We start from the raw sequence: 27096 nt of genomic DNA, 5'->3' as shown, positions 1-27096 counted from the left end.
CGCGTGTCAACGCGTCTTTGCTCCTCCTCTCTTTCCTCTCTCTCTCTCTCTCTCTCTCTCTCTCTCTCTTATGTAGCAGAGAGAGCTCTCCGAATACAAAATTAGGGTTTCTCCTCCTTTTGCCTTGTTATTCTTTGTTCATCGGATTAGGGTTTCTGAGTCCTTGACCATAGCCTCTTTACTCTCCTAGGTCTCTAGATACTCTTTTTTTTTGGAACCCTAGTTCCCCCCCCTGTTATGAGGGTTTCTGTTTTTTCTCTGAAGGTTTGGTCAGGTTTCTGTTGTTTTTAAACCCTAATTTTGTTACTCAGTGAACTAGTATCTCCCTTATTTCACCTTAGCTTTGTACTCTTTGATTAGGGTTTCTGTTTTAAATCCTATGTTTCTCTGTTATAGGTAGGGGTTCTTTGTTCAACCCTATTCTATAAGTCTTAGGGTTTGCCATTTCTGCTCTACCTGTTTTTCTATCAAAGTACAGATCGGACGTACAACTGCCTCGAAGGAATAAAAAAATCTGGAAAAAATTCAAAAAGACAGAAGCTGTTAGGTTTTCGTTTTTCAACTCTGGTTTTTATCTATTTATGGAACAACAGGGTGGCCTTCCTCCTGGGTTCAGATTCAGTCCTACAGATGAAGAGCTTGTGGCTTATTACTTGAAGAATAAAGTGTATGGAAAAAGTTTTCATAATGGAGTCATCGCAGACCTTGACATTTACAAATATGAGCCATGGGAGCTAAGTGGTAAGTCTTATTTTTCCATTTTCTTATCAATATGGATATGTATAATTGATTTTTGCTTGTATCAATAGCCTGAAGGATGTATTAGCAAGCAATTGATTGAACGTTGTTAATTATCTAAATTGTGAATTAATTAGAAATAGATGGAATTTTGTTAGTGATCAGAATGTTGGATTAGTTCGAAATATATTGAATTTTGTTAGGGATTGGAATTGTAAATCAGTGAAAATATTTTAATATCTGAATTAGTGAGTCATCAATAGAGTTTTTTCATCATCTGAAAGACGAATTAACAAGATATTTATGGGAGTTTATTAATTATCTGAACGATAATTAGTTAGAGATTGTTGTTGATGATCTTAACATTGCATTGGTTGGAGAAATTGGTGAGATTGTGCTAAAAAGCCGAGTGATGAAATCAATGCAAAATTTATGAAGTAAATTCATGATTGTAGCTCTGAAATGTCAAATGCTTTTCTTTCTAATGATGTCTATTAGTTGATTTAATGAAATGAATGGATGCTTAATGCCATTGGTCATTGTAACTCAGGAATGTTAGAATCTTTTTCTTATGAATAATCTGAACTCCTTCATTGTTATGAAGCAAAATGTAGAAAATTGCGAAAGGAACAGAAATGTTTGTTTCTTCTGAATGGTCTCTTATCCTTGTTTTTGCTGACTTTATGAAGGGAATGGTAGAAACATTGGTCGCTATAGCTCAAAGATGTCAGATTGTTTTCTTGTGAATAATCTCTATGCGTTGTTATATTGTTGATTATGGGAAGTGAATCCATAACATTGATCTCAAACAGTGTAAAAATCTCATAATCTCTTTTTTGTTTCTCAGGGATGTCCGTACTTGATAGCAAAGATCCAGTTTGGTACTTTTTCAATGCTCGAGACCAGAAGCACTCTCGAACAGCACGTATAAACCGGACAACAAATAAAGGATATTGGAAAGCCACAGGGAAGGATAGGAAAGTATGCACTGGGTCTCAAACAGTTGGAGTTAAAAAAACTTTGATATATTATGAGGGTAGAGCTCCTACCGGTATTCGCACTGATTGGTTGATGCATGAATACAAGCTCATTGAAGATGTGGAGAAAAAAGGTGATACAGGTTTTGCGCCCACACTGTGCCGAATAAGGAAGAAAAGTGGACCTGGACCAAGAAATGGAGAACAGTATGGTGCTCCAGTCACTTCAGAGGATAGTGAAATAGAACAAATCTTTGGCTCTTCGATAGAGGAAATAGAGGAGAAGCTTCCAGAACCTAGAGATAATGGAGATAGCTCTACTACTTTCGTAGATCCAAGCAAGGGATATGGTGATCATGGGCCAATTGATCATGATCTAGATATGGATGCTATCATTAAACTGATGTTTCCTGAAGATGGTAACTCACATGATGTGACTAAACCTTATGAGGATAACATGATTTTTCCACCCGGGGATAATGCTCTTCAAGACCCTCTTACCCACCTTGATGGCAATGACCTTCACGAATTTCTTCACCCAGATTTATATGAAGCTGGAATGTTAAGCATATTGAAGAACAACGATGGTGGGATGGGTGTTTGTGGCAAAACGGATGGTGACTATATTGAGATGTTTGATATCAAATCACCTTCAGATGGGTTTATGCCTAGGTTACCAATGCAAAATTTTGATCTATTCCAACCCCAACCTTTCCTTAGTTATGGGAATGATGAATGGCTAGCAGAAAATGTTCTATCTATACAGAAGGCAGAAGCTGCTGCTACATCGATACAAGGCACGACCTCTCGCCGGATGCGGCTGCAAGTTCCAGTGGCGTCTTATGGACAAACAAAGGAGAATGATGTGCCTGATGGAAATGTTAAGGTAGTGAGAATTTTGCATATGTCATAAATCTGTCCTCGTTCTTTTGTTTTGATTGAGAAATATTGGATCTTTAACGACACTTTTTCTCATTTGTTGGATCTTTGAAAAGTATTCAATGTTTCCCTCTTCTTTTCTTAGTCCCAATGCTCTGTTTGGAGATACGGTCATTGGTTTTGAATGAAGTCCTTTTCTTTTCTTTTACTTAAATTTTTCTCTGATGTCTGATTTTTTATCTCGAATAAAGAGTTTTTCTCTTGCTTGATCTTTTCTTTGAAGATATGATATTTTGATATGGCATTCTTCCTCTCTTTTTGCTTGGTCTTCTGTTTGGAGATGTTCACTTTTGACTGGAATCCTGTTATAAGAGTCTCTCTTGCTTGATCTTTTCTTTGGAGATCTGGCATTCTTCCTCTTTTCTTGCCTGATCTTCTGTTTGGTGATGGTGTTCACTTTTGAATGGAGTCCGTTATTTTCTTTCGCTTGTTTGTTTTTTCTTATTGATATTGAATGGAATTCATTTCTTTCTTTTGAATGATCTTTCATTTGGAGATTTGGAATATTGCTAAAAATAGACCATTTTGATTTTAATACAGTTGGAATTGGAAGAGGATTTGGTAAGCAGACCTCCTTACATTTACGGCCAGAATATGGCCCATCCATCTTCAGGTACTGTTGCCAATCTGACTGTTTGATTTTTCGGAGGTCTTTCCAGTAATATTATTCTGAGAAAGAAATCTTCCTTTTTCCATAGGTGGTTGTAGGAATCAATCGTCCACAACAAGTTTCCTTTCCAAACATAGGTCATCCTACTCAGTTTCGCTACATGGGGAAGCACCTCCACAGGTATACTACTCATTGAAAGAGGATTCCGTCACAACCAACGGCAATGCTTCGACCAGCCTAAAGGATGAGACCGACGAAGTAACTACTCGATTTAGATCTTGTGGAATCAATGAAGAGTCTTATGGGATCAGTGGAGAACCTTATAAAATCAAAGGAGAATCGAATGGATTAAACGAGGAATCCACAACTGAAGATTGTGAAGCCAACTTATTAACGTGTTTGCATCATGACGAATTAGACACCAAACATTTGAAGAGCTCATGGAGATCGAAGCTCACAACATTTGTAAGCAAAGCAAAGTCGAGCTCAATCGGCACAAGGTTGAAGCGAATAGAAGATCGTGTTAGCTCAAGATTCAATGAGAGGGTTTCAAGATTTGGTAAAAAAGCTTCGCAGTTTTTCTCAACCGAGGATTCCATAAATCCTTACTACCTTATGAGAAAAGGTCTTGTCTCGCTTCTCTCTTTACTTGGAGCGATTCTGGTAATTCTGTTGGTCTATCTTGTGTTCCATGTATTTACTATTGCCATATTCATATGAAAGTAGAAAGCATTAGCCATGAAAGCTGATAATAACACCCACTTCCTTCATAATATATACATATGTATGTTAACTAATGCATGAACTTTCTTTTGAGAACCTTCCTTATACCTTTTCTCTATTGGCATAATCCATACATACGTATATGTGTAATTGTTTACTATACCTTATAACCTGTGGTTTGCATCTTAAGCCAGTTTATAAAAGAAAGTATGAAGAAAAAAATTGTATTTGATGCTTTTGACCTACATAGAAGCAGCAGATGGTATTTCTTATGACATGATATAACAATTGGCTCAGCTAGAATTCTATATGTTAACAATAACATAACTTGTACACACATTTGTCTCATCAGTTGAGAACATATTGATATGATATGTTTATAAATCACCCAGTAGCTTTTTCTTCTTCTTCATGACATAATTATCTTCTCCGTCGAAATGGAATATGAATGTTCTGAAGGTGTTCCCATGGAGACTGTGAATCCTTTAAAGATACATGTATAATTTATATTGAAAAAAGAAAGGCTATATGGTTGGTTTTTGTCAAGATCTGTACAAGATATGCGAGGAAAAGTGGCAAACTTTGATCTGTGGTTTTTTTCTCGTTTTATACATATGATCTCTTCACTCACTTACACAGATTGGATTGAGAAAAAAAAGAAAAGTTTTAGTTGTGGCTACGAAATGCACCATTTTATTCATTTCGCAGTGAGGATGCATCCACCAAGATTGGTTTGTATGACAGTAGGGGTGTGGTGTTGATGGCTTTTAAAACTTTAGAAATGTTCAGTTTAAAAATAAATATTAATCAGTGATACGTTTAGAAAAACTGGGAAGGAGAAATTGTAAATAAGTTCTCGATTTTGATACTAGCATCTACAATCCTTGGTTTTGTAGTGATTATGCTGTATTGGTATTCCCTTCACAGTTTCCAGTATGTTAAACAAAAGGTTAAGTTTTTATAAATTCATGATTACCAAGTTTTTCTTCACTACTACTGTGGCCTTGTCTTTTGATCTATTGAAAATTGGGGAATGTAGAGCATGAAAACAAGAAAGATTCATATGCATGCACTTATTCTCCATTGCAAATTATTTGCCATTTGCATATAGAGCGTGAAAACAAGAAAGATTGACATGCAAGTGCTTTTTCTTCATTGCAAACTATTTGCCTTTTGCAAAGCTTGGTAACTTGCAGAAGTGTTGAGCAATTCTACATGTACTGTATGAGAGAAATAATTTATGCATTGCCATATGCACATGCATCAATATAATATATGCCATTTTTTGGAATAAATAAATAAATATATAATATATGCCATTGAGTAACTATTAATGATGAAGATAATTTTGTATCAAACTTTTTCTAATTGCATTGGAGCCAATCTTTAATCTTTTTATATTGAAGTATCACATTCAATTAGTTTGAGAGCTCGTTCTTATTACTTGGAATATAACAAGTTAATAATAAAGGTGGGTGGAGGGTATGCACATTTTTCTCTATAATAACCATTAGGAATGCATTGTCCGGTTTTACAAATGTTTGTATAGAAATTGCTCTACTTACTTGAGGTACTTATTCTCTTGCATCTTGTATAGAATAGTTAAAAATTATCCTAATTATCGCATAGAAATAAAATGAAAGAGAAAAAAGGGTAGGAATAGGTAAAAGCACAATGGAAGTGAGAATGTTGGCTTGAGTAACGCAAACATTGGTGAGAATCCAAAGCCCTGAAAACGTAAGGGTTCCTCCATAAGGATCATTTAGAGACCCAAGAATTTCCAATCATAATTGTTCATGCATCACACATTTGTTAGCCTGTGCAAGTTCGCATAAAAAATCGATGTTGCATGAATTCAAGCACGTATACAGAAGTGTGAACTATATATGATGAGGAGGCATGGCTAATCCATCGAACCTATTTACAAGAGAAAGCGCGTACCCAATGCTTCATTAGGCTAGGATGAGAGAACATAAGTAAGTGAATGCATACGGATTGTGGGATAGATAGTTATAGGCATCAATTAGAGTAACTATTTGGTTTGAAACTGAAGCACAAGACCACGGTGTAGTAATTGTTTGGCTTCTTTCAACAATTCCAAATTCAGGGAACGGTTCGGTTGGGCATGGGGTTCATCCTGATTGAGGAGTTGCTCGTTCGACCAGTGGAACAGTTGATGGGACACATGTGGTTGGACATATACACACATACAAATGTACACAGTACATGCATGCATACACACACACCGTGGTGTCTAACTACTACCAAATATTAAAGAGGCCAAGTGAGGGAATCGCGGAGAGGGACGGTGCAGGTCGCACCGCTTCGATCTCCACCATCCAAGATGGATGTGGAATAGGCGCGAAAAAGCATGCCACGTAAAAAGGGAGCCCGGCTCATACAAAATGGAGCCCGACTCATTAAAGAAGGGCTCCACTTTGTGAAAGGGAGCCCTTCTCATTCATGTTCAGGGAAGTATAAAAACCCATTCAGGCAAAATGGAGCCCGACTCATTAAAGAAGGGCTCCCTTGGAGCCCGACTCATTAAAGAATGGCTCCATTTTGTCAAAAGGGAGCCCTTCTCATTCATGTTCAAGGAAGTATAAAAACCCATTTTCTGTCATTTTCTGTAATTTTCTGTCATTCGTGGGTTTGAGGGTTTAGGGTTTGTTGCTACAGAGTCGGGCTCCTTTTGACAGAGTCGGGCTCCTTTTGACAGAGTCGGGCTCCTTCTTACTGATGTGATCTGACAGCGGGGCTCCTTCTGACAGAGTCGGGCTCCCTCTTGCATAGGCTGTCTGACAGCGGGGCTCCTTTTTGACAGAGTCGGGCTCCCTGTGGCAGAGTCGGGCTCCTTTTCGCAGAGTCGGGCTCCTTCTGACAGACGTTGTCAGCTTTTTATCCATCGTGGACGGTGGAGATCGAACACGCCATCAGCGATGTGACCTGCACCGTCCCTCTCCGCGATTCCCTCACTTGCCCTCTTTAATATTTGGTAGCAGTTAGTCACGAGCCACACACACACACATACATACATGATACATACATACATACATACATACATACACATACATACATGGGAATAGTGGGAAACAGATTAGTGGGAATAGTGAACAAACACATTTGTGGTATAATGTGTGTGTGAAAACTACAGAAAACGCAGGGAACAACAAGTGAAGAGAAGAAGAAAGAAGAAGAAGAAGAAGAAGAAGAAGAAGAAAGCCTATAAACCCTAAAAAGGTTTGGAGGGCTCTTCTGACCTCCTCTTCCTGCTGCTTCTGCTTCTGCTTCTGCTTCTTCGTCGTTGGGCACATCCTTTTTCTCAGGTAAAGCCTTTTTCTCTTCCTTCCCCATTTCTCTCCGCCGCTTTCTCTGATCCAGTCTCCGGTTCCTCTTCCCGTTTTGCAGCTTCGGTCCCCGTTTCGTTCCGTTTGCGTCCAACAAAGTTATGGCCGACGTGTAAGCCCTCCCCATCTCCCTCTTTTTCTCTTTTCATCTCTCCTCTTCTGGACAGAGTTTCCCCTGGATATTGAAGCATTGTTGTTTGATTTGAATCCGGGATTGAGCAGAATTTTCATATCGTTTCTTCATCTCTGAGGTGTACTCAGAGAGGACCGTCACTGTAAACTATTGAGAATAGACACTTTTGCTTCGTAGTTATGAAAAGGGATATACGGTTTCGAATTTTGATAATCTTGTTTGTCTGTTGGGGAGACATAGAGAGCCTCTCAGGAATGTAAAAGCTTGATGTATTTGATGATTGAGATAAAGAAATGAATTTGCAACGCCTCAGATAAAATCCATGAAAAATGCAACGTATAGTATCAGAAACACTGAAATGAGTAGGAAGTTGTTGCTTGGTAGGTATGAAAAGCGCAATAAACCCATCTGCACAACATCTCATCGAAATTGTTTTGTAATATATATAAGACGCATGAATAAAGCCATGAAATTTGCCAAATTAGGGTGAATGGTCACAATGGTGCCAAAGAGAAAATCTGTCGGAATTGAGCTAAGCCAGAAAGTCGTGATTCATAACTAATTAAAAGTGAGATAAATCCATGAAAATGAAAGCTTCCTGATAAGTGAGACAATTCAATGGAAGTTCAAATCTATTGCATGAGAAGTGAAATTATCTCATGAAGCTTTAAAACATTATGCCCTTACTTATCTTGGTGGTGAAGACTTATGATGATGGCGAATTGTTTTGAAACTTGTGTTTTGAACTGAGTGGAAATCAACTATTTGATGAATTTACAAAATTGTAATGTGCGCGAAAACTAGGCTATCTCAGAGAGTGGTTCTATTGATACAAGGTAATGATGGATTGACATGAGTGATTTGTCTCTGTCCCTTATTATGTTCTACAGAGCAGAAGATGTGCTGGCCGATGCACCGGCAACATCATCAACCCCAGCCCTTGGTGAACCCATGGATATTCTAACTGGGCTTCAGCTTGTGTTAAAAAAGGCTCTTGCACATGATGGTCTTGCACGAGGTCTCCACGAAGGAGCGAAAGCTATTGAAAAGCATGCGGCTCAGCTATGTGTCTTGGCTGAAGATTGCAACCAACCCGACTACACGAAACTTGTTCAAGCTCTTTGCTCTGAACACAATGTTAACCTTATCTCTGTCCCCAGTGCCAAGAAGCTCGGTGAATGGTCTGGTGTAAGTGGTTCCTTTTTATCCTTTTCTTAAGAACTGCTGTTTTGAAGGTTTTGAGGGGCTGGTATATGTATATACTTCCATTTGAAAGCGCTTCTATTAGTATTTCATTTGTTTGATATTTTGATTAATTTGTTTTAGTACTATGAGAATATAGTGATTGGTACTTTTTAGAACTAGCTTCATTCATAGAGTGTGGCTTTTCAGGTATAGGAAGTCTGTTCTTATGTTTTGGGATATACAGTACAGATGTTATCATTTTCTGAGATTGTGGAATACATTTTAGAGAGATTATTGTATTTTGAGAATGTGGAATATACTAGTTCCAGGTTCGTTGCATTGATTGATTATGGTGTCATCTATATTGTAGAGATGTTATTGTGGCACTAGATTTGTGCAATGTACTGTGGAGGGTTTGTATATTGATTATGATTTTTTTCCTTGCTGATGCAGCTCTGTAAGATTGATTCAGAAGGAAATGCAAGGAAGGTTGTTGGTTGCTCATGTGTAGTTGTGAAGGTATACAATGCAATCAATTCTTTTCAAGTTTAATTCGTTTACTAGCACAGTCCTATTAAATTCTTCTTGTTGAACAGGATTATGGTGAGGAGACTGAGGGTCTGAACGTTGTGCAAGAGTATCTCAAGAGCCAATGAGTTTATGCGAAATTTGTTCCTCAATTAGCGTAGAATCCAATCTCCATCTTAATGCTTCATTAGAGTTCACTTTTAGTTTTGGCTTGGGTCTAATTTAATATGAGTTTACCATCTCTCCATTGAAACGGCAAATATCTGACTTATCTGGCCAAATGTCTGACCACGACATCATCATTTTTGAAAAAACCATTTTTTTTTTGTCTTCGATCAATTTGTGATTGAACTGGAAACTTCAATGTATGTTATATTATTTTATTCTGGTGTCTCTTTGATTGAATTTAGCTCTATAATTTAGTTGATTGTGTGAATTGCTTTGAATATGGATCTCCAATTGTGAATGAATGAAGGAATGAATGTACACAGATAGAGTGATAACCTACCAATAACTTTCTCCTTAGTACATGCCTATAACTTTTTGATTGTTATTACTTGGCCAAGTGTCTAGGAAGATTTTCTGATTCTCTATTGGCATTGGGTTTAGATTTTTTTGAGATAATATTTATGCAGCGATAGTATGTACTTGTATTATCCTACGTAGAGCTTGGATTATTACATCTTACGTATAATCCAGGGCTTGCAATATTACATCTTTATTGCAGAATTTTTGCTAAGCTATTTGGCATGAGTTCTTGGTAAATCAACATCTTTTATTCTTTTTGGAATTTTTTGCAGTCATCCAATTTCTTAAAACGTAAAACTTCATTAGGAATCCTAAATTCGAAATTGTTTAGTGTAGAAAAGCTTTTTCTAACGGATGATTGTGTGGGTAAGCAATGATAAATAGAATGTTTAGACAATAAATATAAGCAACTGCACATTTTTGTTGCTATGTTTCATATTCTTCGAAGTTAAATGCCTACTTATTTATCATAGGTTATAAAACACCCAACCAACCTCTTCAATAGTGAGTATATGCGTTTACATGGCATGTGCTCAGAGATAAGATGAAAGTCTCTGGTTACTAATTCCATCAGTTATAATTGTCCCAGTAGGCTTTTGTGAGTCATAATGCAGTGGGCCACTCATTGATATACAAGGTCTTTACGAGCTGAATGTAACCTAAAACTAATCACTTACTGAGAACCCTTACATCACACCCCAATGATTGGTTCCTCATAACCACATCATGACTCCAAGTATGTGTAAGAACTTGTTTCTATTATTCACATTTTTGTGCCGCAGCAAAGACCTGAGAAAAATAGAAGTAAACTAGCCCCCACCAAAAAGCTAAACTTTGAAAGTTTTTTAAACATTAAAATTCAACCTTTAGCATTAAGTTCTGATACACAGGCTACGAACAACCAAAAGTGTAAATGAACATGTTCAAAACCGATGAAAAAAATGATATATTTCTAGAAATATGTTAATTCTATAACAATGCAAAGTTACAACACAGATTGCAGTCAAATGACTAGTTAATCCTTCTATAGTGTACAAAGAAAGCTTTGCCTCGGGGAAACATCAAGTCTCAGATTATGTACTTTGGATTCCGAGGATAAATTGTAAGCATTGAAATTATCAACAGCAGGTCTTGAGAGTTATTCTAAGACTCAAAATTATTGATGTTAGTGTCTAGATTTTTTAAGCCCCAAAGTTATCGACGGGAACTTCCTAAACTTCCCAGAGCAGAAATTGTGTCTGTCATTCTTTCCATAGAGATAATTAACCCCTTGCCAATCTCAATAGTGGCATCGAGTTTTTTCTCTTCGAGAGCAAATCGTTGTTCAGCTAACCTTATTTTCCTTTCATCTAACAACACCTTACGCTCTGCAATATCGGGTGCATTATTGTTTTTTTGCTTGCTTTTCAGGGATGGATTGCTTTGATGGTTAGGTTTATGCAAGAGTTGTTGCTTAGGAGATCTAGGTATGACCTCGTCGTCATTGACTCCCAGTGCAAGGAGAACTTTCTTGTTTGTCTCAGATGGAGAAGGAGACTGCTTTAAAATTTGAGAGCTCTTCCTTTTCCGGCCTGAAGATGCAGCCCCACGCTTTGTTGTTCGACGCTCGGAGTGAGCATTTGTTGTGATCTCACCTACAAAACAAAATAGAACACTTAAGCAATTGCATACTGTTCTGTTGAAAACGAGACACCCTCACCATTATTAATGAAAACATTTATATAAATAAAAAGGAACATTTTATAGCCTTTTATAGCTTCTTATTCGTTTCCGCATGAAAACATAAACTTGGCAGATTAGTAAAGAAAACATAGTTGTAATCTTTTAGAGTCATCCCAATGTTCCTTAATAAAGCTTTCCTCCCTCATTAAACCAGTGTTAATTTTGAACTTGTAGGTTGGAAATATTTTATAAAAGGTAAAATAATCTGGAGACAAATTATGTTTCCACTAAATCCCCATCAATGTTTTGTGGTGTTCTTTCCATAATTTACTATTTCAAACCAGAACCCTTATCAATAAAATAAAAGTTCAAACGTTGAAATTTCAGGCTGGAAATATTCATAAAGCAAAAAGTACACGCTAAAAATATATAAAAATTTCCATAAAATTCATATAGAATTTGTAACCATTTTTTATTATTTCATGATGGCATTCACTAAAGTACCTGTTGAAAATTTGAACGCTGCCAGTTGGAAATATTTACAAACAGAAGATGAAACAAACAAAATAAGTAACTGTCCTCTAAAATTCTCTAAAATTTCGGTATTATCTGATACCTGTCTATTATTCCATGCATAGAAAGGACTCTCAGACGATTAGAACAAAGAAAGTTTTCCATCACCAACCCAATCCATGTAATAACACTATACATGCTTAAAGAAGCAGAAGAGAGTTCAACAATCACGTTTCACTTTTAAAGAGAAAATATTATAATAGAGATATAAATTTTGAAATAATATCTATAAATTAGTTGTACTACCTCATAATTTCACTATTATTCCAAGCATCTTGACATTTCATTTAAGTCTTCGATACTTTCATATCAACCTTCTCACGGAAGCATAAATAACAAATGAGGAAATACAAAGAAGCACTACTTAAGTAAGACAAACCTGGGTCAACATTTGGTATTTGGGGTGTGATGGGATTTGATTGATTTGCAAGTTCCAAAGGATTCTTCAAATCATAATCGGCATTTCCAGTCGTTACAATCACACCTTGTTAGGATCAGAATATAAATAAAAAGTAGTCAGGATCAAAATTTAAAATTTAGACTAAAAAATAGAAGGCTTAATGATAACCATTGGTACTAGAATGGAGAGAAACTGAGGAGAATCAAGAGACGGTGGAAAGTGAGGAAGAGGATTGCTAACTCTTTATATATCCATAAACCCCTAGGTTTTGCACTCAAGAACATACCTTTGATGAGCTTCTAAAATAGCTATCCACATGCAAAATAACACATACTTACTTCATCCCACTATACCCAATGGAACTTGCACATTCTTTTGCCTGAATGTTGAAATCCATTTTCTATGTTATTTTCTATACCATCATATACGCATGAAATAAAGCATCCACATACAACTGCTGTCAGTCTCCAGTCTTAATATCCACTGAGTAATCAAGGCTATGCATGTAGGTATGTCTGTATAAATGTATGCACGTTTGTTTTGTATGTATGTACCTGATTGAACTTGTATATTATCCTGCGGAGGATTCGATCCGGAGTCGGCTGCGTTCATATGTCCCACCTCCTCAACTTCGTTGGGGTCTTTGGGAGCAATGTGAGAGGAGTTCTTCTGTGAGAGGTTCAAATCAATACTAGTATGATTGCCCAAATGATGTTGCTCAAGAGGAGAAAAATCAAGGCTATTCTGATGAGCCATTTTTCATCAGGATAAGATCTCGTTTTGACTTACTGCCGTTATCAATGTAAGAACAAATGAAGCTGAGACAAATATATCTGTCTCTGCCTCTACCTCTGCTGCTGTCTAAGTTCTGAATCGCGGTTTCCCTCGAAGAAAAGACTGATTTAAAAGAAGCGCAAACGAAAATTAGGGTTTCTGAACAGAGTGAGAGTTTTCCATGGTAATCCATCAAGAGTTAAAAGGTACATCCTCTATAGCTTTAACCAGAGTTAAGACCTCTGGTTATTCCAAGTTACCGGCCCTTGCAGGTCGCCCTCTTTGGACTTACCTGTGTTAGCCGGTTGATGCTACCATCTATTGTTTGTATTAGAACAATATAACAATACAAAAACCTTTGTTTTGGTATAGCTTAGCTACTTTCACAAGTAACCATATGGCCAAGCTAAACCACCCTCTAAGGTGTTGTAATACTAAATATCATCAATCTAACTCGTTTGGGGGCAATGTGCCCACACAAACATAGTTGCGAAAAATGGCCAATATCAACTGTCCGTTTAGCCTACAGAGTTGTGGTGGTACCCCCATGAAGTCCAACAAATGAGAACCTATTTCTCAGGCTTCAATTATCCCACATCCCCCCCAATACTTAAGATAGTCAAACACAACCTTATATGATGGGGTGGGTAGAGCTCTAATGTCTCAATGAAAACCCATTGAAAGAGTGACAAAATACCGTATGTTAATGATGCCCAAAGTTGAGATATATAACAACCCAAATCGCTTTAGCAACTGGGCATGTAATGAACCTATGTCTTCCAATTTCCTAATCATTATACAAAAGAACATGTAACATTCAAAATATGTCTTCATTTTAAAGTCATCGCCCAAGGCAACCTACCTACTCTCATACACCACGCTAGAATATGAGAATGTCATATTGCATTTAAAACTCAATAACACCATTTTACACATTGGGTATTGTGTCATGTATCCAAAACCTTCTTCACTAGCCAACCTCTATCTTCAACCAACTCTTATGATGTTTACTATATGAAGGTATGTCTTGAATCAACGATCACAAAAAGATTTATGAGACTATCTAGGAAGATAAGTTCTATAATAAATGAAAGCTTTACAAAATATAGAAGTATAATTATCGTGGGGTTTGGCTATAAAATGGCAAAATATTGAGAGACAAGCTCAACATGGGCCGGATCAAACGTAGGTCGATCGACTAGGTTGGATCGGCGGGGAGCTGACGAGTCGTTAGGAGCCTACATTCCTATTTTAGTAAATAGGAATATTATAGGATGTTATTGTCAGATGCTCAGTTAATGAGCATTAAAGTACGTGACAATACTTTTGTTTGTCCTTTTGGAGGACTTGTATATAAAGACTTAGTGCTTTATGATCATATTGTTTGTACCAGGAATGATCCAACTTCTCAGGAATGATCCAACTTCTCGAATATTCCGAAGAGTGGGCCAAAGTTTGACTTTCTCGATGCGAGAATGATCAATTTCAACTCCTCGTTCGGTTATGAGATGTCCGAGTTAAATAATTGATTTCTTGAAGAACTCACAATTTGAGACACCACGGTAGAATGTAAGGATTGAACCCAAGACCTCCAAGTCTCCATTGGGCAACCCTACCAACTAAGCTACACCCATCTATGCATCTTATATTAAAATCCAACTTCATGTATGGTAGATTGAACATTGGAAGTTCCTAGCTTGCATGCATTCTCTATTCCTAGCTTGCTTACATGCATTCTCTTTTCCTAGCTTGCATACATGGATTCTCTATTCCTAGCTTGCATGGAACTTCATGCATTCTCTATTCCTAGCTAGCATACATACCTCTACCTTCTTGTATAAATACTCAGGTGCACCTTGATTCTAATCAAGGTGGACAACACCAGTTACGGAATCATAAGTCAAGTTCTTGTTCTTTTTCTCTCTCCTAGTTATTAGTCTCGTCTTGGTTCTACCCTATTATACTCGTCCGTGATAATTTGTTCACCTTCCTCTTCTTGCTACCATGTCCAACTCTCTCGACAACCTAAACCAAGTAATGGCAACCTTGCAACAACTTCAACTCAAAAATGAAATCCTTCGGGAATCATTACGAGAGCTTCAATCTGTCATATCAAGGAACCCACCACCTACCGAGTCACAACCGCCGTCGGCACCTAGCCCAACCACTTCCTCTTACCATCCATATGTCCTTGAACCAACCGTTAGCCTACCCGACAAATTCAACGGCACGAGGGCGTATCTTCGCGGCTTCATCAATCAAATTCGACTTATCATCCATTTACAACCCCAATGGTATACTAATGACTTTTCTCTGGTCGGCACCCTTCTCTTGGGGCCGACGCAAGCGTGGTTTGCACCGTTGGTCGAGACCTCATCCCCTCTCTTAGAAAACTTCACCACTTTCCTTGCTGAGCTTGAAGCTACGTTCGGCGAGATAGACCGATGACGAATGGCACTCACGAAACTCTATTCCTTCCAACAAGGCTCACGTCCAACCTTTGTTTGCGCTTCAAAGTTCCGCCAGATTGCCTACGATGTCAGTTGGGATGACCAAGCCTTACACGACCATTATCGTCGCGGTCTCCGAAATGATGTCAAGACTCTTCTCTTGAACTTTCCGGAGCCCACATCATTGTCTCAAGTAATCTCCCAAATCATTTGTTCGAACTTCGTCAGGAAGAACGTGGGACTCACAGGTTTTAGTCTTCCTCCTGAAACGCATCAATAGCTAGGCCCTACGTCTCAGTTTCGACCCCCACGCCAACCTTGCCCTCACCCAATGATACTCATCCTACGATGGAGGTCGATTCCCATACCCCAATGGAGATTGACCACGCTCTGTTCCAACCACTAACTGATGCCCAACGCCAACATTGTCGTGCCAATGGCCTTTGTCTCTATTGTGGTAACCCTGACCATGTCATCCGCCACTGCCTGATGTAGGGCCCTCGACACCAATGCCACCGTGCACGTCTTGTGGAGGTTCCTCAACAATAGGAAAACGACCAAGTCCAGCTATAGTAGGAGCCATGCCACTGGACGCTTCCCGTTACCCACCTTCTCCATGCTCCTACAAGTCCATTCCACCATTAGGAGGGTTTGGTTTGCAAGTAAGTCTTTGTTTTGGGTCAACATCAATACACTCTCATGCTTTGCTCGACTCCGGAGCATCTACTTGTTTTATCAATATATCGTTTGTCCGCGCACATAATATCCCCACCGTCCGCCCATCACAACCCATATCCGTCGAAGCGATCGATGGACAGGTTCTCTCTTTGGGGGCAGTTACAGAAGTCACTATCCCGTTGGTACTTCAAGTCGGGCCCCACCATGAGGTACTAACCTTCTACCTCATTGCAACCCCCTGACATCCGATTGTTTTGGTGTTATCTTGGTTGGAGACACACGATCCGATTGTGGATTGGTGCAATTGCTCCATCACTTTCCCGGTGCGGCCGATTCCGGCTTGGTTGCTACACTGGTTGTTTTGTCGTGGGACATCTCCGTTCCTGTCAACAATTTGCCTGCATGATATAGTGACTTTTCGGATATATTCGAGAAGCGAAATGCAAATCGGTTACCGGCACATCACCCCTACGATATGAATTCTTGATCGTCACTTTATTCAAGCGTCGGTAATTAATACAAATACTCCATGTGCCCTCTTTCTTTTTTACCAAGAGAACACGTGCACCCCATGGAGATTCACTATAACGTATATAACACATTCGTAAATAGTCCTTGAGTGGCTTAGATACCTCATCATCTTCGAATCAACTTAAGCGATAGGGAGGTATGCTTATTGGTGCAACGTCAAGTACAATATCTATACGATAGTCTATATTACGTTTAGGAGGTAACCCATGTGGTAGATCAAGTTTCGTAAAATATCGAGCTGCCTAGAGACGGTCAATTAGATCATCAGCCCGGGGCAATGGATATGAATTCTTGATCATCACTTTATTCAAGCGTCGGTAATTAATACACATACGCCATGTGCCCTCTTTCTTTTTTACCAAGAGAACAGGTGCACCCCATGGAGATTCACTACAACGTATATAACACATTCGTAAATAGTCCTTAAGTGGCTTAGATACCTCATCCTCTTTGAATCAACTTAAGCGATAGGAAGGTATGCTTATTGGTGCAACGTCAAGTACAATATCTATACGATAGTCTATATTACGTTTAGGAGGTAACCCATGTGGTAGTTCACTCAGGAAAACATCACGAAAATCATTTAAGATTTCATCGAGTTGTTGTCGTTCAAAATATGATACATGAACCGAGACACTATTGATATTATAAACGTGAATGTTCGGATTAAGTACACAATAAAATAAAGAAGAACAAGACAACTCAAATATTGATGGGGAGGAAACAATCGAAAGAGATTGTTTTTTCACACATTGAATAAAATGAGTACAATCATTCAGTACAAAGGTAATGGAATGGTGAACCCAATCAATAGATAAAGAAGAGTTTTTATTATAAAACCAGGGATAACCCAATATTACATTAATGGTACAAAGATTCATTACATGGAAATATCAATAGAAATTCCTAATAAATGAATCGCCCCATTGATGTATTGTACTCTTCCATCAACCAAGTACACCTTATAGGTGTGATCACTTACAGTGGGTTGGATTCCCCATATCATTCACAAAATTGTGTGAGATTCCGGAATCAAATAAACATTGTACAGGAGGTCCATTGATATACCTGTTTGCACGTAGTAAATCATTGGGTCCCAATACATAGTGAGGGAAAGAACATTTACAAATAATTAAATGATGTGTATAGACCTCAAGGACATCAGGAATCTGACCTTTATGGTCTACAACTTTCGTTTTGTTGTCATGCTCTTTCTATTGGAGCTTTTGACATTGCTCTTATGTATGGCCCTTCTTTTTGCAGAATATGCAAAAAGGATTTTGTCGCTTACAATTACAATCTATGAATTCATTGGGTGTCTTGCATTTCCTAGTGAATTGTGACTGCTTAGTCCTGGGCGCTTCGGGTTTGTTATGGTCCTTCTTCGAAGTGCATTAATAACGAAGAACAATTTCAATGACCTCTTCGAAGGATTTCAGATCCTTATCATGCACTATCCAGTGATAGTCTGAATTGAGATGCCATTGACAAAACAAGCTTGATAATAATTAGGTAATTATTAATTGGTGACTAATTATGTGAGTAGTTAAGCAGCGGAAGGTTATGTGATATGTGTGTATGTGTGTATGTGTGTGAGAGGAAGATACACTTATGAACAATAATATAAATGGGGGATGATTAATGAGATTGTGTATTAAAATGCATCAATAAATACAAAAATGCCCACAATGAGGTATATATACATCTCATGTGCAAAGGTGCGCATGTGTGAGTAGAATATAGGTAAAGGTGTAAGTCCTATTTTAAATGAACATGGGAGTCGAGGATCTACAATGTATCCCACTCAAGTACAAAATCCTATTTAAGGCTTTATGGTCAACGCACTAACTAGATTCTATCTAATTAACTACTTAGTAAGTTACGTGTGTTGATTAACTAACGAAATCTAGTTGAGCTTGATATCTCGTTCGAATCGATAATAAACATTTGACCATCTCTCCGTCTTCTAGCTACGAGTCGGCCATCTTTCTCGATGAAGCATCCTTTGTTGTTGAAACGAACTTGCATGTCTTGCCCCACGATTTGACCGACCAAGACCAAATTCTTTGTTATTGTGGGCATGTGCAAGACATTCTTGATGCAATTTTTTGGCCTTTGTTGCCGAATGGAACATTGTCGATGTGCCGAATGGGATGTGTGGTGTTGTCTCCCGTCTCTATGAGGCCGGGTCGATCCGGCGTTCTTAAGTCATGAAACCACTCTTGGTGTGACATCATATGATGTGAGGCGCCGGAGTTGACGAACCACACATGTTCCGAGTTGGAGGTGCTTGTGGAGTCGGAGGTCTTCATAGAGTTCGTTCTATGTCTCATTACGAATAGTCCACCGTAGTCATCGTATTCGAAGTTGGTGGCATAGTTTGTGAATTGTCGGCTAGTAGAAGCCGACTCACTTCTCTTCTTCCGACACTCCTCTTCGCGGTGGCCGATTTTGCTGCAATAGTTGCAAGTAATGGGCCATGTTTGCCGACCTTGTTCAGCATGGAAACTCCCCATTCTTTCGAAAGTTCCTTGATGGCTTGCGTCTTGTTGTCGAAGGTTTTAGTTCCATTCATGAGATGGTTTGAATCAACCTCTTCTATTGCCTTGACCTCGTCCTCGGCCACCATCCGAATTCGAGAAGAACTTTTGTCCTTCCGACGTCTTGGTCTTTGTTCAGACGTGGTTCTCTTCAACCAATAGCATTGATTGAAGGTTGAAGAATGAAGGAGGATTTTCTCTCGCTAGGATAGCCGTCCTTAACGATTCGAATTGTTGTGCGAGGCTGCCCAAGCATATTTGAACCATCTCGTCTTTGTTGATGTTTATATTGATGGAGCCAAGCGAGCCGCAAATGCTCTTGATCTTGGCGGTGTAGTTTGACACGGACATATCTTTTTGCCGAATGTAGTTCAACTATTTTCGGAGTTCAAGCTTTCAGGTGGTTGTGTTGGCAGCGGACATCTTCTTCAAGTTCTCTCACGCCTCTTTAGGCGTCTTGGCGTCTCGAATGTGGCTAAGCATGTGGTTGTGGACACATGTTGCCAAACAATACATTACCTGACTCACACATTGCTCCCATGTGGGGTAGTTGGCATTTGTGATGCCGGGTTTGTTTTCGAGTGCACCGGTGATGTAGCTCCAATACCCTTGGCCGACAAGGTATTGGTTCACCTTGTACTCCCAAGATGAATAATTGCTTCGGTCTAGCTTTTCACTAGGGAGCGACCTACCCATTTGTGTGTTCATGTTGATTAGTGTCTCTTCTTCTTCTTCTTCTTCGATCACGTACACGTGCTATGTAGTGGCACTACGGTCGTAGATAGCCGGATTTGTTGTCGGCATCTCGAACACACAAACACAAAGAGTCGGGTGGGCTTACTAGATGTGCTAAACCACACACTCTGATACCATGTTAATGATTAGGTAATTAACTAGGGTTAATTAGTGACTAATTATGTGAGTAGTTAAGCAGCGGGAGGTTATGTCATGTGTATGTGTATGTGTGTGGGAGGAAGAGAGAGAGGAAGATACACTTATGAACAATAATATAAATGGGGGACGATTAACGAGAGTGTATATTAAAAAGCATCATCACATACAAAAATACCCACAATGAGGTATATATACATCTCATGTGCGAAGGTACACATGTGTGAGTAGAATATGACGGGAACTCAACGCTCCTTATGCACAACGCTCAGCCACAACCGAGATTCTTTTCATACACAGGAAACAGGAAACGAAAAACACGCGACACAAAGGAGAGAAAAGGGTACACTGAATGTTTACGTGGAAAACCCAAAGAGGGAAAAACCACGGCAGCCCACAGGCTGCAAACTATCACTAAGTTGGAATGTACAAAACAGTGAGTTCACGAAGGCAACGACCTCGTGCTCACGATCTTCGCCACAGGCGGCGGTTACAACAGAGGCAACGACCTCTTTCTCTCTCTCTCTCTGTACAACGTTACGAGCTCTCTCTTCTTCTTGCACCAACAAGAAAATGACAACCCCAAACAAAAGTTTGCCCTAAGTCATATTTATACTAATATGACTTTTCGGCTATTTACAAATATAGCCTCGATGGACTCTCAGAAACATATTTACCAATATGTCTCCTCATCCGGTTCATACCGGGTCTGCACCATCTGGCTCTCCGTAGCCGGGTACTCCTCATCCGGTTCATACCGGGTCTGCACCATCCGGCTCTCCGTAGCCGGGTACTCCTCATCCGGTTCATACTGGGTCTGCACCATCCGGCTCTCCGTAGCCGGGTACTCCTCCTCCGGTTTCGGCCTCGGCCGAGATTGTTCGTCGGCACTGTTCTTCTCCCTTCCCATCCGGAGGGACCTGTCTCCCAACAGAATATAGGTACCAAGGTGTAAGTCCTATATTAAATGAACATGGGAATGGAGGATCTACAATGTATCCCACTCAAGTACAAAATTCTATTTAAGGATTTACGGTCAACACACTAACTAGATTTTATCTAGGTAACTACTAAGTTATGTGTGTTGACTAACTAACTAAATCTAGTTGAGCTTGATATCTCAACAAAGCTATTAACCAATTGTCCCCATCTAGACCCGATTTTAGGATTTCGGTTCCAACATGGTGAGCATAGTCTTCTAGCGAGGAAAATTTTCGGCTAGAGAGGTTCATTAAAGCTTGTATTGCCTCGGTTCGAGATGGAGGTTGCAGAAATTGACCCTTGAAAACCTTGACAAAGTCTGTCCAGGTATTTGGCAATTTCCCTAAAGTGTGGAGCCCACGCCACTAGGCGGCGGCCTTACCCCCTAGTTCTCGATCAACATATGCAATCTTCTTACTATTTGGCTTGGGATAGAGCTCAAAATGAGACTCCCATCGGCCTAGCCATGTGCAAATTGTGGCAAATTGCTTCTTTGGTTCTTTCCTCTTTTTTCTCCCATAAATGGCTTTACGACAAATGATGGTTAACCTTGACGCTCATCGGGTATATTAGTATCATGTTGTATAATAATGACACGTGCCTCGAGAGCTCTATTAGATTGCCGAAGTTCAGAAATCTCGTGCAAGGTAGAATTAAGGAAATTTTGTATTTATAAAAAATACGACTCAATGGGGATTGGCCCAAGAGGATTTCCTTGAATTCATTCCGCTTGGGCGGATGCCATTAGGTTGTTATTATGAGCCATTGAATGATAATTTCTGGCAAAGAAATAGGATAAGGTCAGACAAATAGTCATAACATCGTGTCATGATGTAAACATATCATGTGCAAACCTTAATCGATATCATTATCTCACGTCAATACCCCTCTAGACATATGAGATGAGGTTCAAGATCTGGTTACTATGGTAACACAAAGGTGTTTTAAAAACCATGGGGGTCACAAATGAATGTCTTTCCCTGAACTCTATATCAATTTTTCATGGTGGCTCCCCGAGGCTCATCCATGTATGTTCGTTCATGTCATGAATAGTTTATACACAAAAGAATGTTAACAATAAACTATGTCTTTGTGCCCACCCATGTGGTTTCGGCTCGTTAAGTCCTATTACGAGGACCTCGAAGTGCACTTAGATCTAAAGTCCAAACATGTTTTATAGTCATATGTATCAATAATGTTGTATGGTCTTGGCCATTAAACACTTGAGCTAACTAAATAGGTTGCTTGTATTGAATGTTCAATGTTTTATGCGCATGAGAGATATGTAAAGGCATTTGCTCATATATGTTTTTTAAAAGAAAACATATGCATCCAGAAACCTTATTTCCCCCTCATTAACAAGAAAACTATGTTGGTACATTACCCAACCTCAAGTCTCATCATTACGATGACGTACCCCCAAGTGCAACCTAATGGTCAAGCCACACGAGCTCTCTTTTAATACTAGTCCCACGTGGCCCATCACATGGTTACGTCCTTACGAATGCCTTTCGTAATGATGATCTCATGGTGGCATTGTGGCCATGTAACGAGTGAGGAATGTTGGATGCGTGTGTCGCATGGGTGGACCTCACATGAAGTGGGTCAAGCCCTACGCTCTCAACATCATTGTGGCTATGATTGTTTCGTTCTAACGTGTAGCGAAATCGAGGTGACCAAGGGGAATAACGAAAAAAAAATTGTTTAAAGTATGGTGACTACGCCTTTCTCAAAAAAAATGTGAGGACGGCCACCAAGTTCCTTTCCTTGAAAAGCACAACGTTCGATACTCCAGAATCACGTAATAAACACTAATATACACATATTTATGTTTATCACATGTATACGATCAAATACGTATACATGTGATGACATATGCATATATTAAAAAAATTTGTAACATAACATAGCCAATGAATGATGTAATCGAGGAGGCATATAGCTTCTACGCACACGAAACATCCAAAATAAGGGTAAACATAATATGCAATTGAGGTATTGACCTCTTAAGCATATGATACAAATCATAGATCATTTACATAGAAATCGAGGTATTGACCTCTGAATACGCATACGTAACATATGTATGTGAACATAACACGCAATTGAGGTATTAACCTTGTACACATACGACACAAATCACATATCAAACATATGTCAAATGAGGTATTGATCTCATACACATATGTATACGTTTTATACAACCAATTATTACCACTACAACATAATTGAATCAATGAAAAAAATTACATATTGACTATACATGCTTAGATTGGGAGAAGAAAGAATAGTAAAAAAATTAAGAAAGAGTTACCAAAGTTCCTTTGTTGATAACTATCTGGATCAAGCTCGATCACACATCGATATCACCATCCAACAAGAACCACAAAAACAATCAACAAAAGAAACATTATAATAAAAGCTCGAATACCAATTGTTAGAGCTTGATCCTAATGTAAGCATATGATAAGGAATTAATGGATAGATTGATAGAAATGAGAGAGAGAAAGAAAGGTGTCGATCCACCCGACCACCCCTGAAGCGAAGGGATCGGGACGGACTCGAGCCTTGATCGGCGTCCCATACCACTGACATGACATCGAGTCATACCTGGTACCGGCGCGCTCGCTACAAGAGTTGATCCACCACAAGGATAGAGTCTCGACGTAGTCAATAATTTGTCAAATGAGGCTAGTTAGGCCTCATATTTATAGCCAGTCCTAAGCCCCCCCAAGCAAGTTCACGCTTGGCCTTAATGGGTTGTCTCAATGCCAAGGATTAAAAGTAATCCTTCCCTTCTTTACACTCTCATTTAACCCTCACACTTTATCCACGTGTATAGAATACTATGGTACAATCTTACCACGGGATATTATACATGGTCATGCCTGTAACAATGTGTACAAGAGCCAGGCCTCATATAGAGCTTTGTGGCTTCGATTAACTCTAAAAACATGGAGCCTAAAGTGATCCTTCTAAGAGGGGAAGACTAAGGGTCTTTTGCAGTCTAGGGAAGGTCGGGGGATGTCGCATGGGGGAAGTCCTCGGTGGGAAGAGCCTTTTCAGTAGGAGTGATGTTGCCAAAACTTTTGTTTGTACATAGTTAGCAAACACTTTCTTTGGAGAGGGATGCTAATTATAAAAAACCCTTAGTAATTCATATTTCATTTATAATTCACCACGTTGTACCAAGTTATCTCAATTTTCATGTTTCCTTGCTTGACACATGCCTTTCCATTAACGAATGCCACTATTTATACCAAAGGTTGCACACCTTGGAATGTAAATCTAAGCAAATAAACTCTCTTAGCCACCATATGATCATACAACTTCCAAGCCATTTACGAGTACAAATATGATTCCATGCCAATAAAGAAATACTAGATTTCCTTTTCATCTTTCACAACAATGATCATATTGAACTCATTACCTTCTCAATATCCTTCTTTGACAATGCCAGTAGTTAAGATAACATGGGTATCACAATTGACTACACCACCTTAAGTCTTATAAGATTGGAACCTCCAATACATAAACAATAAGCTTAACACGAGAGACCACAGCCCTATTGGAAAGCCTAAGATGTCGAAATTTTATCCCATCATGCAATATCCTCTCTTGCTACCCAAGTTCATATCATGCCTACCTTGAACAAATTATGCATGGTAATATTCAACACATAAGCAACAACAAACAATTCCCATATCTCCCTAGCCTTAGTAATGTTATCACGAGGTATATTCTTCCTCTCTCTCTCTCTCTCTCTCTCTCTCTCTCTCTCTCTCTCTCTCTCTCTCTCTCTCTCTCTCTCTCTTTATTCACGCATAGAGACTTTGTGCTTCAATGCATGAATGCCCCTTTTTGGGAAGGAGACAGAATTATCAAGACCACAGGTATACTTTAGTACCACAAGTAAAATTTGGCCTCTTTATGGACAAAGTGACAAAGCGAAAATGACAAAGTGAAAAATGCGAATTTAGCGAAAAATGAGCTCTTGAAATGGACATGACAACGAACACAACAATGGATAGAAATGGTCATGGATCAATATATAAAATGAAGTCAATTTCTAGAAGATTGACTCATGAATTGAATTAAACTATTTCATAAAGGAGATGAAAGTTTGGTAACCAATTATTGAACTATCATTGTTAAGCTAGTCTATCCCTTGTAGACGAAGTACATGGGCTGAAATGACTTTCGTAAACTATTTAATAATGACCACCATTTGATAAGGTACAAAAGCACATCAATTTGCCTTCTTATTGGAATATTTCTAATGTCTTTTAATGAAGTAGAAGTTATAAAACCCAATGCTACGCCACTCCAAATTGGTACAATCTAGACATTTAAATATTGAAAAATATTGTGCACTAATATCCTATGGTATCATTCCATCACAAGTCTCTTTGATTTTGTATAAACCCACGGGAAATAAAAGAACCCATTCATATTATGTTTTACAAATGCTTTGTTCAGGTCGAGTGATCTTTTTTTCTTTTTCCAAAATGAAGCTACTTTCCCATTAGTTAGGAAGGATTATTACAAAGAGACTGTACAAGGAGGCTTATACATAGAACGGGGAATCTCCCTCCGATCAGGTCGAGTGATCTTCATAGACTACATTATAATGTCACAAAGAAGATAAGTGAAAGTAGTGCATCCATGTTTTACTAATTTCATTTAGAATTTGAGGTATATCGCATACATACAAACATGAGGTGGTGATGCATTAGAACAATTAAAGTCATATGCAAAGTCTAGTAAAGAGTTTTGTATGGAAATTATTTCTAATATCATCACTCCCCAATGGCAATTCTATGCAAGTGTAGTTAAAGGTTCTTAAATGCTTTCTATCTTATGTTCTTTAAACATTATAGCCATAAAACATACATAGAAGAACCATAGTTAAGTTCAATGGGATAATATTCGCATTCAATATAGAAAAAAATAGATTTTATTATTGTCATTAGTAGTTGAAAATATGACCCTATGGAACCAAAGTAAAACATTTTCACTTTGTTAATGACTCCTAATGCTCAATAATTCGAGTAATGAATGTTGGAATTGAGTGAGAGTGCATATTGTGATTGAGCAAGGGATGTGCATGGATACATAAGGATTGGGATGTGGAATATAAAACTTGAATGTGGCAAAAGATGGAGCAGGGGAGTAGAGTACAATATTGGACATGAGAACTTATTTGGGGAAAAGCATGCATTGTCAACGAGTCTCCCTATCAAAGCCCCAACACGATGTCTCACATAAAAGAGAATCCTAGTTAGATCATATGGAAACAATGTTGTCAATGACAAACAAGGGGATCAGATCGAGCATATATAGATTAGTGTGATTTACCAATTTGAGAAATATGTGGCTTTTTGTTGGGAAACAAGTCCCTTCGGATGGGATCCAGATGAGAACCGATTGAGCCGGATCGGACGAGACGAAGGAAGGAACCGGAAGGAGTCTGGCGGAATCCAGTATAAACCAACAAATAAGAACATATTAGTTAATACGTTCAGATGTGACCGTTGAGGTCATATTTGTAAATAGCCCCCAAAGTTATATAAGTATAAATATAACTAGGGAAACATTGTTTTGGATGTAGATCATCATTATCTTTATTGCTATTATCATCCTTGTGGTACAGAGAGAGAGAGAGAGAGAGAGAGAGAGAGAGAGAGATACGCATAAGTTGTTCTGTTGTAACCGCTGGTAGGCGAAGATAGAGCTCGAGGTTGTTGCCTCTTAGTCTCTCATTGTACCCTTCTTCTCATAGTGATAGTTGGAGTCCGTGGGCTTCTATGGTTTTTATCGATTAGGGTTTTCCACGTAAATATTCGGTGCCGTCTCTATTGTTTGCGTAAGTGCATTGTTATTTTCTATTTATTTCTTCCATTGTGAG

At 38.8% G+C, this 27096-nt stretch overlaps 3 protein-coding genes across 3 annotated transcripts; 2 read left to right on the top strand and 1 right to left on the bottom strand.

Annotated features, from left to right (window-relative positions):
• The first annotated feature begins 243 nt into the window (after positions 1-243).
• On the top strand, positions 244-4533 carry LOC147863228 (NAC domain-containing protein 91-like). The gene is made up of 4 exons (XM_087320819.1): positions 244-741; positions 1586-2601; positions 3195-3267; positions 3353-4533. The coding sequence occupies exons 1-4, from the start codon at positions 582-584 to the stop codon at positions 3982-3984; spliced, it is 1881 nt and encodes a 626-aa protein (XP_087176945.1). The 5' UTR covers positions 244-581; the 3' UTR covers positions 3985-4533.
• A 3771-nt stretch (positions 4534-8304) lies between these two features.
• Positions 8305-9563, top strand: LOC147863227 (small ribosomal subunit protein eS12-like). Its single transcript, XM_087321911.1, has 3 exons — positions 8305-8655; positions 9106-9171; positions 9249-9563. Exons 1-3 carry the CDS (start codon positions 8320-8322, stop codon positions 9306-9308), a joined length of 462 nt encoding a protein of 153 aa, XP_087178037.1. The 5' UTR covers positions 8305-8319; the 3' UTR covers positions 9309-9563.
• Positions 9564-10634: 1071 nt separating this feature from the next.
• On the bottom strand, positions 10635-13308 carry LOC147863226 (uncharacterized). Its single transcript, XM_087321869.1, has 3 exons — positions 12898-13308; positions 12323-12427; positions 10635-11342 (listed from the first exon to the last, which is right to left on the bottom strand). The coding sequence occupies exons 1-3, from the start codon at positions 13097-13099 to the stop codon at positions 10903-10905; spliced, it is 747 nt and encodes a 248-aa protein (XP_087177995.1). The 5' UTR covers positions 13100-13308; the 3' UTR covers positions 10635-10902.
• Positions 13309-27096: the final 13788 nt, after the last annotated feature.

Source organism: Azolla caroliniana, unplaced genomic scaffold (genome assembly GCF_043228905.1).
Source record: "Azolla caroliniana isolate FFs.n. ecotype wild unplaced genomic scaffold, voAzoCaro1.0.p SCAF_6, whole genome shotgun sequence".
Classification (NCBI taxonomy): Eukaryota; Viridiplantae; Streptophyta; class Polypodiopsida; order Salviniales; family Salviniaceae; genus Azolla; species Azolla caroliniana.
The sequence above is the reverse complement of the archived record's forward strand: the minus strand, read 5'-3'. Positions and strand labels throughout refer to the sequence as shown.